The sequence below is a fragment of the Sinohyriopsis cumingii genome, chromosome 1 (genome assembly GCF_028554795.1).
Source record: "Sinohyriopsis cumingii isolate HCF-2022 chromosome 1, ASM2855479v2, whole genome shotgun sequence".
NCBI classification, from domain to species: Eukaryota; Metazoa; Mollusca; class Bivalvia; order Unionida; family Unionidae; genus Sinohyriopsis; species Sinohyriopsis cumingii.
This window is the reverse complement of record NC_142961.1, coordinates 110229963-110248034: the sequence shown is the minus strand read 5'-3', so window position 1 is coordinate 110248034 and position 18072 is coordinate 110229963. Positions and strand designations below refer to the sequence as shown.

The 18072-nt window shown below is 34.7% G+C and overlaps 1 protein-coding gene across 8 annotated transcripts in view; it reads right to left on the bottom strand.

Moving 5' to 3' along the window:
• Positions 1-536: 536 nt before the first annotated feature.
• Positions 537-18072, bottom strand: part of LOC149807591 (adhesion G protein-coupled receptor L3-like) — a 149559-nt gene continuing 132023 nt past the window's right edge. For 7 of the 8 annotated variants that reach the window (XM_089968499.1, XM_089968558.1, XM_089968540.1 and 4 more), the window contains one exon: positions 537-16218. In XM_089968499.1, the coding sequence (XP_089824625.1) occupies positions 15455-16218 (764 nt within the window). In that variant the 3' untranslated portion in view covers positions 537-15454. The remainder of the gene's footprint in view (positions 16219-18072) is intronic. The other variant, XR_016423020.1, reaches the window with a different exon arrangement.

Sequence of the window (18072 nt, the reverse complement as noted above, 5' to 3'; positions counted from 1 at the left end):
TGTGTTAAAGGTCTGATAGTTTCATTTAGAAGCTAGAGTCAACCATAGAGCAGGGAGTCAGCAGGCATAATTAGAAGGATTCATATGGAATTAAAAATGAAGTGCAAAATTAGCCACTACAACACCAGTCTGTAAAGCAAAACTATTATTATTGTGTGGAAACAATTTTTCTTCTTTGGTCAGTCACCTTAACAATTCACCTTTTGACCTCAAAACGAAGATGTTTCATCCTTAACCCACATATAAACTATTTACAAAGTTTTAGAAATTGTAGTAGGTAGAGAATCCAAGTTATTCTGTGGAAAGAAAGCAGGGTACAGATGGCCAGATTACCAAAATTCTTACCAAAAATTATTGGCAACACCAAAAGAAAATACATACATGTATCAGTCTGAGCTGAAATAGACTGGTTCCAGGTATATTCTATAGACTATCATGTATCAAAGTGAATGTGACTTTAAACACCAACCAATCAATAGCTCATTCAATAATCTTCAAGTAATTTTCTTCTCATAAATACACACAAGAAAAATCCATTTGAAAAGCATAATATTTTTATTTCTTGGTGTACAAACACAGTAAAACTAAATGTACTGACATGTATCAAGGCAGTGCCTTTAGCATAAAAAAATATTTCCCAGGTGAAAAATACAAACATGTATAGGTTTATGATTATAATGCTGGATCAAATCAGCACCTGTGTCATAATGCATGAATGGAAATCACAACTTTTAACATGGAATGACTTTTTTAATTAATACAAAGAAACAAAAGTGCTGCATCTGTATCTAAGTTCGTACTAAAAGCAATGAATTAGTCAAGGAAAACTTTTTCAAACTAGTCATAAATTGTAGTCATATCTGATAATGTTAAACTCTGATATGACAACAAAACTGATAGAAACTGAGAATTAATAACTTCAATAAATATGTACAATAAAAAAACCTACAATAGTAAACATTCCTTAATGGAAACCATATTAAGAAATTTCTATTTGCTTGTAGCTGGCTAACTGCGTTCATTTCTTAGTAATACAATAACTGGCCATAAACAAGTTCCCACATCTAAAACCATCCGACTCTTATAGTTCAAGAGAGCTTTTTTAAATGTTTTAGAAAACTATAAAAATCACTGGATTTAAGTTAGTTTTCAATAGCTGAAGATTAAATGTACCTGATCCTTTGTGTGTAAACAGTGTACCTAGTTGCATACGATGAACAATATTTTCAATATGTACTCATTATAATTATTGTACCTGAAGCCTATTGCATTCTCATCTGTCAATAGCAGACCATTTACATTTATATTTCCTTCATAAAACCACAGTCATGAAAGCAGGATGGAAATTAACTTTTAATAAGTCACCATGGCAACACCACTCCTTTCTTGCAGAATGTGAAATACCTGGTGGACCAGCATTTATTGAAAACAAATTTGTTTAAATAAAAATTACTTTTTCTTTAATATAATGCTTAATAACAAGAACTACTGATATATACAAATAAGTAAAAAGAATATCACCAGGCATATATTTTTCTAAACCACTATTTTATATCTTCAGGTTCAAGTACATAAGTTACTATTATGAAATGTCCAAAGATTCTTGTTGCTGAAACTTTTGTATAAAATTATCATTAAAGCATTTTTCACCATAATTTCAATTTCATGAATAAATACATGTTTTTGTATTTTACCAAAAATTACCTAATGACACTAACTGCATCCAACATGCTATATTCTGATGACATTTCTTCCATGCAGCATATTTAATATCAAAATGATACAGGTTTTTCTAAAATGCATTGATTTCACTGCAAAATGAAAATAATTGAACTTGAATTTAATTTACTTACAATATTTAAAAAGGCACAAACAATAGAAGTATATGGAATTTTCAAATGTGAGAACTCATTCATGAATGGTTAATGTGGTTAAATTGGAATAGTTACTGTATAATAGCTCACATATTTTGTAAATTTTCATTTTGAAACAAACTACCACAGCAGTTGCTCCATTCACGGATTTCTTCATAATAATTGAAGTATCCATATCAGACATAATAAAAAAGTTTCACCCCAAAAATAGAATTTACAACACAAGACAGACTCAACTTTGGATTCAAGTTTGTAGACTGATCGTTAACATTTGAAAGAGAGAGTTTCAAAATAGCTATCATGATATCTGCATTGCAATCAATTAATACTGACCATGAAGGACAACTGACAAAAGAACAGGAAAACTGAAAATAAAGAAAACCTGACAATGAAGGAAAACTGACCATGAAAACAAAGTGGGTTCAGTAAAGAGTGTAAATAATTTTTGCATTTAAGCCAATGAAGGTAACAACAGAAGACACACTCTTTCAGAACAAAAGTAGAACTCAGATTTGATACCCTTGTGTTCACAACATAATTAGAAATTTCTACAATATTACCTTAATTTGGATGGATAATTGAAGATCAGACATGTTTTAGAATTCTGAATGTTTCAATTTGTGCTAAAGAACAGTACTTTGGGATGATTTCACTTGGAACATCAGTATCAGAATTACTGTTCTGGGATCTGATGGCTCAGTGGTTAGCGTGTCTGACAAGCTAAAGGTCATAGGTCTGAATCCTGCCCAAATCAGTCCAACTCAGCTGATGTTGTGTATATCTGGTTAGGGTAGTTTACTCCCATAGTAACACAATAAGAAATAAGAATTAATATTCCTTGTGTCTTCTTCATATTATGTTAATTAGTTTACCAAAGCTACCAAAGAACACATTTACTGCTTGCAAACTGCAACCCAATATGCTCTGATATGCAAGCAATACAGACCCTGATCTGCTGTTGTAGATCTTGGTCTATGCTGAATATTTACACTGAGTATTATATGTGACTGCATAGACCCAGATCTACCAGTGCACTATGCAACAACAGATATTGGTCTATGTTGATTATTCACACTGAGTATTCTACGTGACTGCACAGACCCAGATCTACCAGTGCACTTTGCAACAACAGATCTTGGTCTATGCATTTTATAACTGGATCTTATTGGCATGTATATACTGTATGTGCAAAACGTGAATTCTAACATGTCAGGGTACAAACATTTGACACAAAGTTAATCAATACTTCAGTTCAGGACAGCTAATAAAGTAATGTAGCTGTCACATGACTATCGAACACTAATATTTTATAGATCAATGTTCATATTCTGATGCTATTGCCGTGACTGCAAAAGAAATGTAAACCAGTATGTTTTGGTATCTGCTCGATGAAAACTTGTCATAATAAATCAACGCAGCCCATGACTGGTTATTTGGTTAGCTGAAGAGTCTTGAACCCTACAAGGTTGATTGGAGCTTACGTCACCTGCATGAGTAAGAGCCTAAATTCCAAGTAAAGTCACCCTAATGACTTGCTCTACAAGAACCATTTTCTGTAACCGCAGTTGGTCTCTCATTAGTGTCAAAATTATTGCATTTAACCAAAAACACTGAATTAATGAACAAAAAAAAACTACACAATTACCGTCTGAAAACACAAAAATGGTTGCTATATGATTATTAATTTTGAGACTGTGTAGTATTTTTATGCAAGCAAAGTAAAAGGTATAGTCTGTTTTCTTCAGCTTACACACATTCTCATCAAAGCATAAAAAGTAACAATCTTTCAGTAAATAGTTCCATAATACATCTGGTGCAGACCTTCTACCTACATGAGGCTATGATGTTATAATTCTCAAAACAACTGGTGCAGACCCTATCCATGGTGCTGACGTCCTTTACAACAGCTGGTGCAGACCCTATCCATGATGCTGATATCCTTTACAACAACTGGTGCAGACCCTATCCATGATGCTGACGTCCTTTACAACAGCTGGTGCAGACCCTATCCATGACGCTGACGTTCTTTACAACAGCTGGTGCAGACCCTATCCATGATGCTGATATCTTTTACAATAGCTGGTGCATATCCTCTACCAATACAATGCTGAAATCTTTACAGTAACTCGGGCAGACCCTCTATCTACATGGTGTAACAGTCCTTACAGTAACTCGAGCAGACCCTCTATCTAAATGGTGTTGCAGTCCTTACAGTAACTCGGGCAGACCCTCTATCTACATGGTGTTGCAGTCCTTACAGCAAATGGTGCAGACACTCTATCTAAATAGTGTTGCAGTCTTTACAGTAACTCGGGCAGACCCTCTATCTGTATGTTTTGCAGCCCTTACAGCAACTGGTGCAGACCCTCTATCTACATGGTGTTGCAGTTCTTACAGTAACTGGTGCAGACCCTCAACCTACATGGTGTTACAGTCCTTAAGGCAACTGGTACAGACCTTTAACCTACATGGTGTTGCAGTCCTTACAGCAACTGGTGCTGACCCTCTTCCTCCATGGTGCAGCATTTCCTAAAGCTACTGCTGCTGACCCTGTGCCCTCATGGTCCCTGCAGCAACTGGTCGAACCCTTTATATTATGCAGCAGTCCTACAACAACTGCTAGAGACCATCTACATAGATAGTGCAGTCCCTAAAGCAACTGACACAGGCCTTAACATTATGCTGCAGTCCCTACACTAACTAGTACAGACCATCTATATAGATGTTGCAGTCCCTACAGCAACTGGTACAGACCATCTACATAGATGTTGCAGTCCCTACAGCAACTGGTACAGACCATCTACATAGGTGTTGCAGTCCCAACATCAACTAGTACAGGCCCTTTACAATATGATGCAGTCTTACAGCAACTGGTACAGACCATCTACATAGATATTGCAGTCCCTAAAGCAACTGACACAGGCCCTAACATTATGCTGCAGTCCCTACACTAACTAGTACAGACCATCTACATAGATGTTGCAGTCCCTACAGCAACTGGTACAGACCATCTACATAGGTGTTGCAGTCCCAACAGCAACTGGTACAGGCCCTTTACATTATGATGCAGTCCCTACAGCAACTGGTACAAATCATTTACACAGATGTTACAGTTCTTACAGACCCTCCACCTTCATGATACGGCAGTCCTTACAACCATACAGTTCTTGTTAGTAATGTTTCATGATGTATGATATATTACAAAATACAATCTAACTTTGCTTTAAACATCTCATGTTTTAAATTATTCATCATGCTCTTTTAATATAAAATATTCTGAAGAAAACAAAGTATACTGGTTGACATATAAGAGTAACAAGTAGATTATAATTGTTTGCTAACAATAAGAAATTTAACTCGCCATAATTTACATCATGTCTAAGTTGGCCAAGCTATGGAAAGAAATGGACAAAGCAGTCTTATGTAACATGTCAAATCTAAAATTATCAATATATACATACTGGTAAACAAAATGAAAGGTCAACTTTTTAACCAATCACAAGCAGTTCACATAATGTTTCCACTCAAGTGTTGCTCAATTTATTTCCAGTAAAGTATTAAGAACAAAAGAGATAAGCCAATATGAAAAACAATGTACAAAAAAATCTTAATGTCTTAAGTGAAAAATGTACAGTGACATAACCATACTGTAACAATCTGGCAAAATATTTGACCCTTCAAAATGTAATGGAATAGACATGAACTGCATTTACTTACTTATAAGTCGAGTCCAACTGCAAGCACCATAAAGCCTGATTTGCGGTCACATAATGCGCCGACAGATCTGGGTCTATGCAGTTTGTTAAGAGTAATCACTAGAACAAACAGCATGGACCCTGATAAGCTAGTGCATTATGTGACAGCAGTTCAGGGTCTATGTTGTTTGCAATGAGACTCATCTTATATGCAAATAAATACAGTGTATCTAATTGGCTCCTCAAAAAAAAACATTTCAACAGCAATTCAACATTTATCATTCAATGACAGTGTTAGGATTCCCTGTAAAAAATATCTTTACAGCAATTTCAGATATATTTTTGTCAATGATAAACTTTTAAAATATGGTCATTTTAGTAAATAAAGAATCTTACAAAACTATTTGATGTGAAAATATGACATTAGTGAATAGTACACACCATAAGCTGCAAGCAGTGAGTGACATAAATATTGTATTTGGTCACAGCTAATTATTGCTAGTAGTGAGTGACATAAATATTGTATTTGGTCACAGCTAATTATTGCTTGCAGAGAGTGAAATATGCTGTATTTGGTCACAGCTAATTATTGCTTGCAGAGAGCGACAAATAATGTATTTGGTCACAGCTAATTATTGCTAGCAGTGAGTGATAAATGCTGTATTTGGTCACAGCTAATTATTGCTAGCAGTGACATAAATATTGTATCTGGTCACAGCTAATTATTGCTTGCACAGAGTGATAAATGCTGTATTTGGTCACAGCTAATTATTGCTTGCAGAGAGTGAAATATGCTGTATTTGGTCAGCAGCTAATTATTGCTTGCAGAGAGTGACAAATGCTGTATTTGGTCACAGCTAATTATTGCTTGCAGAGAGTGACAAATGCTGTATTTGGTCACAGCTAATTATTGCTAGCAGTGAGTGACATAAATATTGTATTTGGTCACAGCTAATTATTGCTTGCAGAGAGTGACAAATGCTGTATTTGGTCACAGCCGACTGATTATTTTATGAGCTACAGAACCAGCTTATGTGCAGTGGTATATTAAATACAGTACTGCATATTAAAAACTGAATGTTGCTAATTGCCTTAGAATAATTACAAGAAATAAATTTATATCATAATTTTTTAGAAGTCTAGCATGGATAAACCTTATGCAACTGTAGGCTTGTATTTTAAACCATTTTAATTTTATCGCTGTCACAGCACAGGTACTACTGAAAGTAAAATAGGGATTTTTTTATTGGGCACCTACAATTGCAGCTTTCTTAAAAATGAGGCAGATGCAATTCCATTTTCATCATTTTAAAAGTTTAATCTTGGATAGATCATTTATGTTTTGATGATCTTCCCATGAAAATTTGGCCAAACACAACATTATGGTTAATGTGAACCAAATTAATTGTCTGTGGCCATTATTATATATTTCAAATCAAAAGTTGATGATTCTGTTTGTAACATTAAAGATCTGGTGTTTCACAATGATCCCCCCACCAGCTCTTCAACAATTTTAATGACATGATGCTGATAAAGGCAAATGTTATCTGAAAAAGAAGTATACAGAACTGTCAAAAGTGGGAACTCATCTATGGCCACATGTATCAGGTGATCTGATACAAACCACGTGTTGTGGATAATATTCAAGTTAACTATTACAAATGAACTTTACAAATTTCACTGTACAACAAATCAAAGCATATAACAGGATGATCAACACAAAAAGCACCTCTATATGATCTCTTTGGCATCAATAAATGATCTTAATAAAAACTTATGGCAAGTGTGTTCGTATTAGGCACACAAAAAAATAATTACTGTATATACTTGCTTATTAGTCAAGTCCAACAGCAAACTGTACAAAGCTCTGCCTCTGCATTATGGGCTGGCAGATATGGGTCTATGCAATTTGTTAAGAGAAACTAATAGAACAAACTATATACACCCTGATATGATGGTGCATTATGAATAACAGATCAGGGTCTATGCTGTTGCAGGTGGACTCGACTTATAAATGAGTACATATGGTAATGCAAACTTGTGTGACATAATAATGAAAACTGCTCAATGCATGATGATGGGTGTGATCGATTAATTAACCAGAATATAATCAACAACTGAAAAGCTCACCTCTACAAAGCCTTACATGGTCTCCAGTATCCACTGTCACAATTATCATGTGGAAAATAAGTCCATGCTAAAGTGATTTGTTGGCCCCCTTTCTAAGTACTTCTGTATGATGTGATTTGTTAGCCCCCTTTCCAAGTATTTTTGTGCAATGTGATTTGTTAGCCCCCTTTCAAAATATTTCTGTATAATGCGATTTGTTGGCCACCTTTCTAAGTACTTCTCTATGATGTGATTTGTTGGCCCCCTTTCTAAATATTTTGTGCAATGCGATTTATCGGCCCAAGTACTTTTGTCCGTGATTTGTTGGCCTCCTTTCCAAATGTTTTTGTGCAATGTGATTTATTGGCCCCCTTTCTAACCATTTATGTGCAATGTGATTTGTTCACATCCTTCTAAATATTTTTGTGTTTTGTTTTTTTTTTGTTGGCCCCCTTTCTAAGTATTTTTGTACAATGTGATTTGTTGGCCCCCTTTCTCAATATTTTGTGCAATGTGATTTATCGGCCCAAGTATTTTTGTCCACGATTTGTTGGCCTCCTTTCCAAATATTTTTGTGCAATGTGATTTATTGCTCCCTTTCTAACCATTTATGTGCAATGTGATTTGTTCACCCCCTTCTAAATATTTTTGTGCAATGTGATTTGTTGGCCCCCTTTCTAAGTATTTTGTACAATTTATTTGTTGGCATCCTTTCCAAATATTTTTGTGCAATGTGATTTATTGTCCCCTTTTTTAAATATTTTTGTGCAATGTGATTTGGATTTGTTGGCCCCCTTCTAAATATTTTGTGCGATGTTTCCTCTTTTTCCTCTTTACATTTCAAATTATCTTTTTAACATTTTAAACTCAACTTTTAATCAGCACTTGTAGCTATTACCTCCTACCTACCTACCTACCTACACACACACACACACACACACACAAGGGCATCAAAGGTGTAAAACAATTATTAAAAACAACATTGTTTTCTATATCAAAATCAAGTTACTATAATGAGTTCAAGAAAAACCCAGAGATTAATGTTGTAGATGTTGTTGAATGGTTTAATGTCATTTTTCAGCACAAGATAGGTTATATATAGCGGCCAGTATTAATGGTGGAGGAAGCACCTGGGAAAACCCCAGAAAGAACCACTGACCAACGAAAAACTACTGGCAAGCTTTCTCACATATCAACACTGGCCGAACCCAAGACTCAAACCCACATAGACAGAGGTGAGATGACAGTGATCCATAACGGTGAGCGCATTAGACCACTTGGCCACTCGGGGCCCCGAAATGTTGTTGATGTACTTTTTTAAAAATTGTCCTTAAAATCTTTGTAAGCAGCTATTATCACTGTCCACTCTTAGAAACCAGATATGGCGTGGTGAAAGTCACAGTCAGGCTTTGAGTAATCTTAAAGTGTTAGCAAGTAATAATGCAGTTCTAGCATCAATAATTACCTTGAAAAAAGTGAACTTCTCTTGCTGTAAGGTTGTGGTATTAACAGTGATTTATACAATCATTTAGTTTGATGATTCTGCCATAAACAGTGCTTGAGACTGAAATCAAGTCAGTGAAACATGAAGTGCAAGGCAGTGACCTACTTTGAGATGAGGATGCAGTACTCTAGATGCATCCCTCACCAAGTTTCACAATTCCTAGTATAACAGCATTGTGCTAGTGTGCACACAAAAACACCTCTGCTAAAAGAAACACTTAACCAAGATTGTGCAATTAATGTATATGTATGCAAAACGTTAAGTACCCTTGGGGGTAGGTGCCAAGAAACCTATTTCAAACCATTGCCTGGGATCTAGGAAGAATGAGTAATTGAGATTCACCAGGCTGCATATATGTACTGGTATATGTTTGTGTGTGTGTTTGTGTCTATATATATATATATATATATATATATACATACACACACACACACACACACATACATACATATATACATATATATATATATACCAGTATATGCTTTTATCTGTGTAGATGACAACACTAGGTGGTAGTACAATGGCTCTCTTCACGCTTTTCTACTCTGTAGAGGCAAGCAAAAACTTTGAATAAAGCAATCAAATATTTCTTCAATCATAATTATGAAAACTATAGACAGGAACAATTAAAACAAATTTTAAGGCACATTTGTTACATTTTAATATAAAGTTAATTAAAGTCTTTCTCCTATACTGTACAGTGTTTATAATATGTACAGTGCAATTAAAGCATTTCTGTAACAAAAAGGTTTCCTTCAACCAACCTTCCAACTTTCTATTACAAAGGTTTTAAAATAATCCCTAAAGCAAATAATTCTCAATAAGACAGAACTGCTGGAATTTTACTTTTAGCAGAACTGCAAAAATCAAGCCAAGAGATGGTTTCCTTCAGGGTAGGGTATTTAGTGCCAAGGTGATTGGAGGACACCACAGCCAACCCAGACTGATGCGATGGTAGGATTCAAACCTGAACCTTTCCAACGACATCACTGGCATGATAAACTCTTGAGCTACATAACTCTTCCAAAAAACAAGAGTCCCTTGAAGGGCCTGATGCTCTGCATGCTGACATTTCTTGAATGAAATACAAGATAAGACCATTTGTTCCTTGTAACTGCCACGTTTTGCAACCAACTCTGGTAGTCTTCTGCCATAACACGATTTTCAAAATGGCTACCATGGTGGCTATATTTAATGTAAAATCAGTACCATTTTCATTTGGGACCAACTAGACATAATTAGAAGCATTTTTGGCAAAAACCCCATGTTGATTGGGCCATTTTTTCAGGAACAGCAATAACAAGATTTTCAAGCTGGCTATCATGGTGGACATACTAGATATCGACACAGTGCAGTTTTCATTTAGGACCAAATAGACATCATTTGAAGTCTTTGGTGAAAATCCAATGCCAACATGACCATCCATTCCAGGTGTAATGACAAGATTTTCAAGATGGCTACCATGATTAGATCATCGTTTTTATTTAAGACCAGCTATACACCACAAGTATTCTGGTGAAAACCCCATTTCAATACAACCATTCATTCAGAAAAATTAGTGACAAGATTTCCAAAATAGCCACCATGGCAGCCACGTTGGATGTCAGATCAGCATAATTTTCAATTAGAACAAATTATAGGAAGTCATCTGGTGAAAAACCCATGTCACTATGTCTTTCCATTTAGAAGGAGTACTGATAACAAGGTTTTCAAGATGGTGGCCACAGCAGCCACATTGGACATCAGATTAATGCCATCTTTTAGAGAACAAGATGACACAATATAAGGTCTTTCAGTGAAAATCACATGTTGATACAATTTTCTTTACAACAGGATCTGAGATAAATAAGATTGTCAGGATGACCGCTGTGGCAGCCATATTTTGATGTCATATCAGCACTATTTTTATTCAAAATCATCTAGACATAATTAAGAAATCTTTTGGTAAAGATCCCATATTGATGTGGCCATCCAACCAGGAGATGTAGTGATAATAAGACTTTCAAAATGGTTGCCTTGGTGACTATACTGGATGTCAGATTTTCACACTTTCATTAATAATCAATGGTGAAACCCACCCAGCCACCCCCATATTTACATGACCATCCATTCAGGAGAACCTACAATATCACAATTTTCAAGATGGACACCAAGGTGGCCACATTGACTGTTCAAATAGCACCATTTTTATCTAGGACAAACTAGACCTTAGGATTAATGTGAGTGTAAACTTGAATGGTGATCCTCCAAGGAATATCAATAGTAAATGGGCCGATTGATGATGGACAATGAACCGGCTATCCCATCAACTCTTCTGGTCAATGAAATGTAGAGCAAAAAATGGTTTGGAACAAATTTGCAACCACACTGTAATCCAAATTATTCCCCAAGCAGAACAAAGTAATCCCCCCCCCCCATCCACCATGTTTGCTGTCTAGAACCAACCATCTTTCCCTCTGCTTACCTTCAAATAAGCAAGGATATAACATGATAAATATGCGTTTCATTATTTCATTATGGTCCCATAACTTTCCTGCCTGGGTAAAAGCAGAATTGAAAAATCTCTAAAAATCCACTTTTACTCAACCAGAATAAACTCTTAGTGAACCAGGCCTTTTTTGTTTTACAGAAATATAAAAGTTAACAATGTTAATGGCCTAAAGTCGGTTGTTGGCTGATACTTATTGTATGACCCTTTCAACACAGCTTGGAAGTAATTGCAACTTAGACCTGTCTGCTCACCCTCAAGGAAGTGTTTATTAGTACTGAAGAATGAAAGCAAAGCACTTGTATGAACTTGATCAAAGCAATTGGCAAACAAACTCCCAGTAGAAAGTGTAGATTTTTAATGAACAAAATTGGCATTAGCATTCTGAAACAGAATTATCATTTTCATTAAAGAGCAACACTGGTTATTGATGAACCAGCACTTCCTAGACTGAGCAAGTGATTGGAAAATTCCCTACCCTTGCTTGACTGGGCAAGTGATTTAGAAAATTCTCCAACTGCCAGGAATTTTCATTCTCCTTTTCAAGCTGGGAAATCTAATTTTCAATGCATTAATAGTCACCTGGTTGCTATCTCAGTGTAAGCTGAAAAACTTGTTTCCGATCTTTTTGCCCATATATACAATTGTGATTTTCTTGGGAATAAAATATATTTAATCTTCTAATACAAATAAACAAATGTCCATGACTAATAGTGTAAGAAAAATATTTTGATGAAAAAAAAATAAAATATTCATGCAAAAATAACAAATTTTGTGATTGTTTGCTGTCAAATGATATTAACAATTCAGTGGGTTGTTTCTCATTTTTCTGTTGATTGTCTATTTCCAACATGGCACATATTTTGAAGAAAAAGGAGAAAATATTTTATTTACAATCTGATCAAGGGATAGGAATATCTAGCATGCACATCAAAATTCATAATGATGTAATCAAGACAGCTGGAATTATCTTCCATTATTACAAATATCCATTTATTCTTACATATTTGATCTGGGATTCGACATGAATGTCCAATCTGCAAGTCTGTATTGCACATACAGATTTTATCTATATGTCAGGTGTGTCCAACCTGCGGCCTGCATGTGGCCCAGTCGTTCACACTGTGCAGCCCACGGTCATGTAGGCAGCCCTTTTGAAAATATGCATTTTAATTAAAATGCATAATTAATTATAAGGAATTGTTCTTGCTCATGCAGCCCACAACCTTAAGCATGCATCTGTTTTGGCCCCAGCCAGAAAAGGTTGGACACTCCTGATTTTTAGGTAATTTTACACTGATACTCTTAAATCAAAAGAAGGGTATGTAATAAATGCATAACTGCATTCATGCTTTATTCTGAGTTGGACTATAGATTCTGTTTTGCATGTCACATGACTAAATCTCTTGACCTTAAAGCCTACCCTATCCCTATGCCATATCAATCAGAATAAAACACATTAGTTATATGTATTTCTTTCACTATAGGTCTAAAAGTACTACTATATTTGCCTGTTTTTTGCATGAATCCAATTGCAGACAAAACCATTAAGTCTGTGGTTTGGCATCTATGATGTTAGTTTTAACTACAATACTACAATTTGTTGCTATGGCAGGTCGACAATTTAGGGATCAGTTCAGTCATCCTTATGGTAAAATCCTAAGGTATGGAAAAATAACAACATTTTTATGACATTTTATTCTTGTGGTATTTCCCCTAATTTCCTATGTGATCTTCTAGAAAAGTGGACTGTTTTTTTTCTATAATGCAGACAAAAAATAGGAGTTTTAAAAACAAGCTTGTTTTTTTCAAACTATTTTTATTCATTTTTTACATTATGACTTATGAAATCTGAACTAGTACTGTTAGACCTATTTCTTGTGATTGATATCCTTTAATGAATAAAAAAAGCCAGTACTGTATGGCCGTTATCTGATTTCCACACCCTTACAGTAAATACTCCCTTATATGTCAAGCCCAGATGCAAACTGTCAAGACCCAGATCTGCCTTCCCATAATGTGCTGGCAGATTAGTATCTATGAAGTTTGTTCGCGGTAATCAGTAGAACAAACAACAAAAGAGTCTGATTTTACAATGCATAATGCAATGACAGATCAGGGTCTATACTATTTGTAATTGGACTGTACATAAGTATAGGAAGTAAATAAATACTGACCTTCCTTTAAAACTTTATAAAGCTGGCATTGAGAGTGTGATTCAAGCTCTTTGGGTACTTTGATTTCAACTAATTGGATAGATATAATTTTAATTTGGGTGTAATTATATATGCGCATATATATATATATATATATATATATATATATATATATATATATATATATATATATAATACTGATTAATGAAAAAATATTCTATGAAATATGAAAACATGTGTTAAATACTGTGTGGTTAAGCAAGTGTAAGCTTAAAAATAAATATACACATAACTGTATGAAAGATTTTTTAAATTCAAAATTTCTAATGGTATGGCACATGATAAAGCCCTAGCAATACAGTTAATATATACACTGTATAAAGAAACAAATAAACTCACACAATATTTAAACAAACAAAAATTAAAGAAGAATTATGTCTCCTTTTATCATAAATGTATGTGAGGTATTTGAAAACAAACAGGCACAAGATTCAAAACCATATAACTGTTGGTCAAAGGTGCAACCCCATGTGTCCAATGCAATTTTTAAGTACATATGTGGAACTTTCCAAATGATTTATATTTATTTTTTTTAATTTTCACAACAGCTTATTAATAAATTAAAATTTTACCATGCAGAAATGAAAGAAATATTTGCCAAACTGTGAAATCATTAAAATAAAGCAAACAAAGTTTTAGATTCCAGAAATGTGCAAATAGCCAACATGGCTGAAATCTTTTATGGTACATATTAACATTTCAAACTTAACCTATAATTCACATGGAATGGTAATTGGAACTTTTCTGAGTTTCCAAAACTTTGTATACAGTACCAGTCTAAAATACTACCTGTGCTAACTCAATTATAGACCACATTCCAGAATCTCATGGAACTCATCTATTACACTCGTCTATTGTTAGATCATGCAACAGTACAAAGAAATTTCTAGACTGGTTCTCTGTTTTCGAAGACCCTTTCTACAAGCAAAACTCTTTACACAGCACAAGACCAATATTAAGTACTTATACTTATTACATTTATGTGAAATTAACAATCCGTAAGACACCATATTTCATCTAGATATATGGCAACATCTTTTTATATTTTGTGTATAATAACCAGTTTTGTATCTTATTATATCCCAATATTGTGTTTTAATGTGCTATCAAGTAGCTATGTGGTGCTTTGAGTTATTAGAACTTGGATTTTGGACAGTAATAATGAAGCAACTTGTTCAAGATGGATATATAACAATATTTCATGTATAGTTACTTATACTATTCCATACTGGCCCAATTATTCTGCTCATAGCAGTCAGCATATCCAAATAGTTCTTTTTGTTTTCTTCACATTGTGACTTTTTCAGAATATGAAACAGTCTAGACAAGTTGTAACAGATCTGTTCTATATTTTAAACTCCCAAGTTTACAACCACACTTCATGGTTTTTCTAAAGTACAGAAATACATGAATGAACTGCAAGAAACAAATGATACTTATAAAAAGTATTTCTGATGTCTTGGAATTCTAAGCACCCAGTCAAGGTCACACAACTTTCACCATAGCATCAGATGACCCTTATGACCTAAGGGCATCATATTCTTTATAGGTCAAGTCATGGTCTGATTTCACACATGTGGCTTGAACCCAGTGACATCTGACATTGACAACTGGTCTATTTCATTATCATCATCGCCCTCCGGTATATCGCTCAAATCTGGCAAACTTCCATGTACTGGCTTTCCACATTTCACAACTAAACCATTTTCAGGTGCTTTTGTAAAACATTGTAAATTGGGTGCACTGTTATTTTCTGTTTTTGTGTGAATTTTGTCACCAGCATCCAGACAGTCAGCTGAATGGAAGTTTGGTTTGCAGATTCCTTCTCCCATGTTCTCTCCTTTCATGAGTGACACCAATTTATTGAGGAGATTTTGCTCTGATACTGATTTCTCGGTGGTTGGTTTCTGACATGTACTGCAGGAGTATTCTTTGTTACTTAAATTTGAGAAGCTTAAATTGCCATCTTCAAGTTCAGATGATACGAACTCTGATCGTATCTTTACAGCCGAGTCTTCCGAAAGCAGGGACACGTTACTTTTATCCATATTGTGGATCAAAGCGTTATCTTCTTCTGCTTCAGAAGCTGAGGAATATTCCCTTTCTTCCTGATATACCATCATATTTTTCTGACAGTATTCAGTGACATATTCAGTATCAATAACTGAGCCATCCATGACAGATAGATCTCCAACTATTCCATCCTCACAACAGGTTGCTAGTACATTATGGTGGCCATTGTGTAAAAGCTTCTCACTTGGGTTGCAAGAGCGCTTTGTCCCCGAGGTCGAATCTTGACTACTGAGGAAACTGTCCATGTCACTTCGTCGATCTGAAGAAAGAAACAAAATAAGCATAAATACTTTAATTCATGAACATTTGGCAATCCATATCATAGAATCAAGGTCAATTCTTTGACCGAAAAACTGAACAAAAGTTTCTGTGATTTTTCTATGGCTCAGCACAGCAGTTACTTAAATTCAAAACAAGCGATTTTGAAATAAAAAAGGAGCACCACCAATGACTAAGGTCAACCATATGACTCAATTTTTCATATGAAGACAGAAAAGATGAAGAAATTCCAAACTGAACGAGGAAAATGGAAGATATCTATAGTAAAGTAAAACCTATATTGAAAGACCACCTATTCAGCCAAACCAATTGGTTGTTCTGCAAGGTGGTCTCTCATAAAAGGTCTGTACAGGAAGGCCAGTTTCAAGGTGAAATTCATCAAGAAAAAATATCCATAATTTATAATATGAATGTATAATTAATTCTTTATTCATTCATAGTGTTTTTTTTTAAATAATGCACGAGTTCACATAAAAAAAATTACAAAGCACTAAAACAACAGAGCTGTTATCTATATAGTAACACGTATTCGTCGTGTCTGTAAGTTGTAAACTTTGCTATAATATCAGATACTTGACATTCACTTAAACCGAAAGCCAAAACCGAAGTCACCCATGACAAATAATAAAGTGACCAACTCAATAAAAAAAAGGATGTAACAGATCTGCTGAGGCAAACAGACGACAAACTCTCTGATCGTGGCACACTGGGCCTGGTGTGTGGGTTTTAATAACAAAAATATTTATAAAACACCAAAGAATTCAGACCTTTACAAAGGACAACACAGAATTAACTCATTTGGAAAAGGTAAATAACTTAAGAGAAAAAGATAAGATATATGCAGAAATTTAGAACGGCAAGATTGCAGGAAATTTTCAGCAAATGAGTACAGAATTTACAGAATAAAGCAATGTAATGTTCAAATTTTTTAATTTTTTAGTAGTATTTAAATGCTGAAGTTAATTCAGATTTCACTGAAATCGCCATGTTTCAGACATGAACAAAATAAATCCAGTGAATAAAGTCCTAATAGAAAGGTCTACATGTATTCTGTATAAATCATAAAAGTTGTTAATTACATCATACAAGTCAGTAAAATGTGTCAATCATAGAAGTTGCTCGTTATGCACAGAAGTTAATAAAATGTTTGCCACTGGTGTATTTTTCACCAGATTTTTATGAGAAAATTATGTTGCTGTAAGATCTGAGGTACTAACGCATCATCACATTTTAGGTTTTGTCAGTTTATCAACGGAATCCAAAAGATGATGAAATGTTACTGGAGAGGTTTCAATTCAGTTCATTGATTCAAGTTTATCTTACTTTCTGCCATACAAAATTAAGTTTTTCAGGTAAATGGCTGTGGATGGTGCCCTGGAGGGATGTTGAAACAGCAACTCCAACCATGTCTATATTTTTTTAAACGTGATCTGTATGCCAAGACATGTGGTATTGTACTGTTGCAAAAATGAGAGAATCTGTGGAGGACTTTATGAAGTAGAAAAGGTCAAATATTATTTAGGGGGGTTGATAACCACTGTGGTGATTTCAGGGTATAGAATTCTGGAATATTTACAGGATTGTTTTGTCTGTACACACACATACACACACACACACACATGCATGCATGCATGCACACACATGCACTAGTACATGCACACATGCATGCACACAAACACACACTGTTGAGAACAATTTTAATAATCTTAATAACAGTTCTGCAAAAGAAATAATACTGTTAATAAAAAGCATACAATACCAATGAAAATCTCTAGCAATTCCGATTTGTGATACTTTGGCCACACAGGCTTACTGTGGCAGTAAGCTTATAATC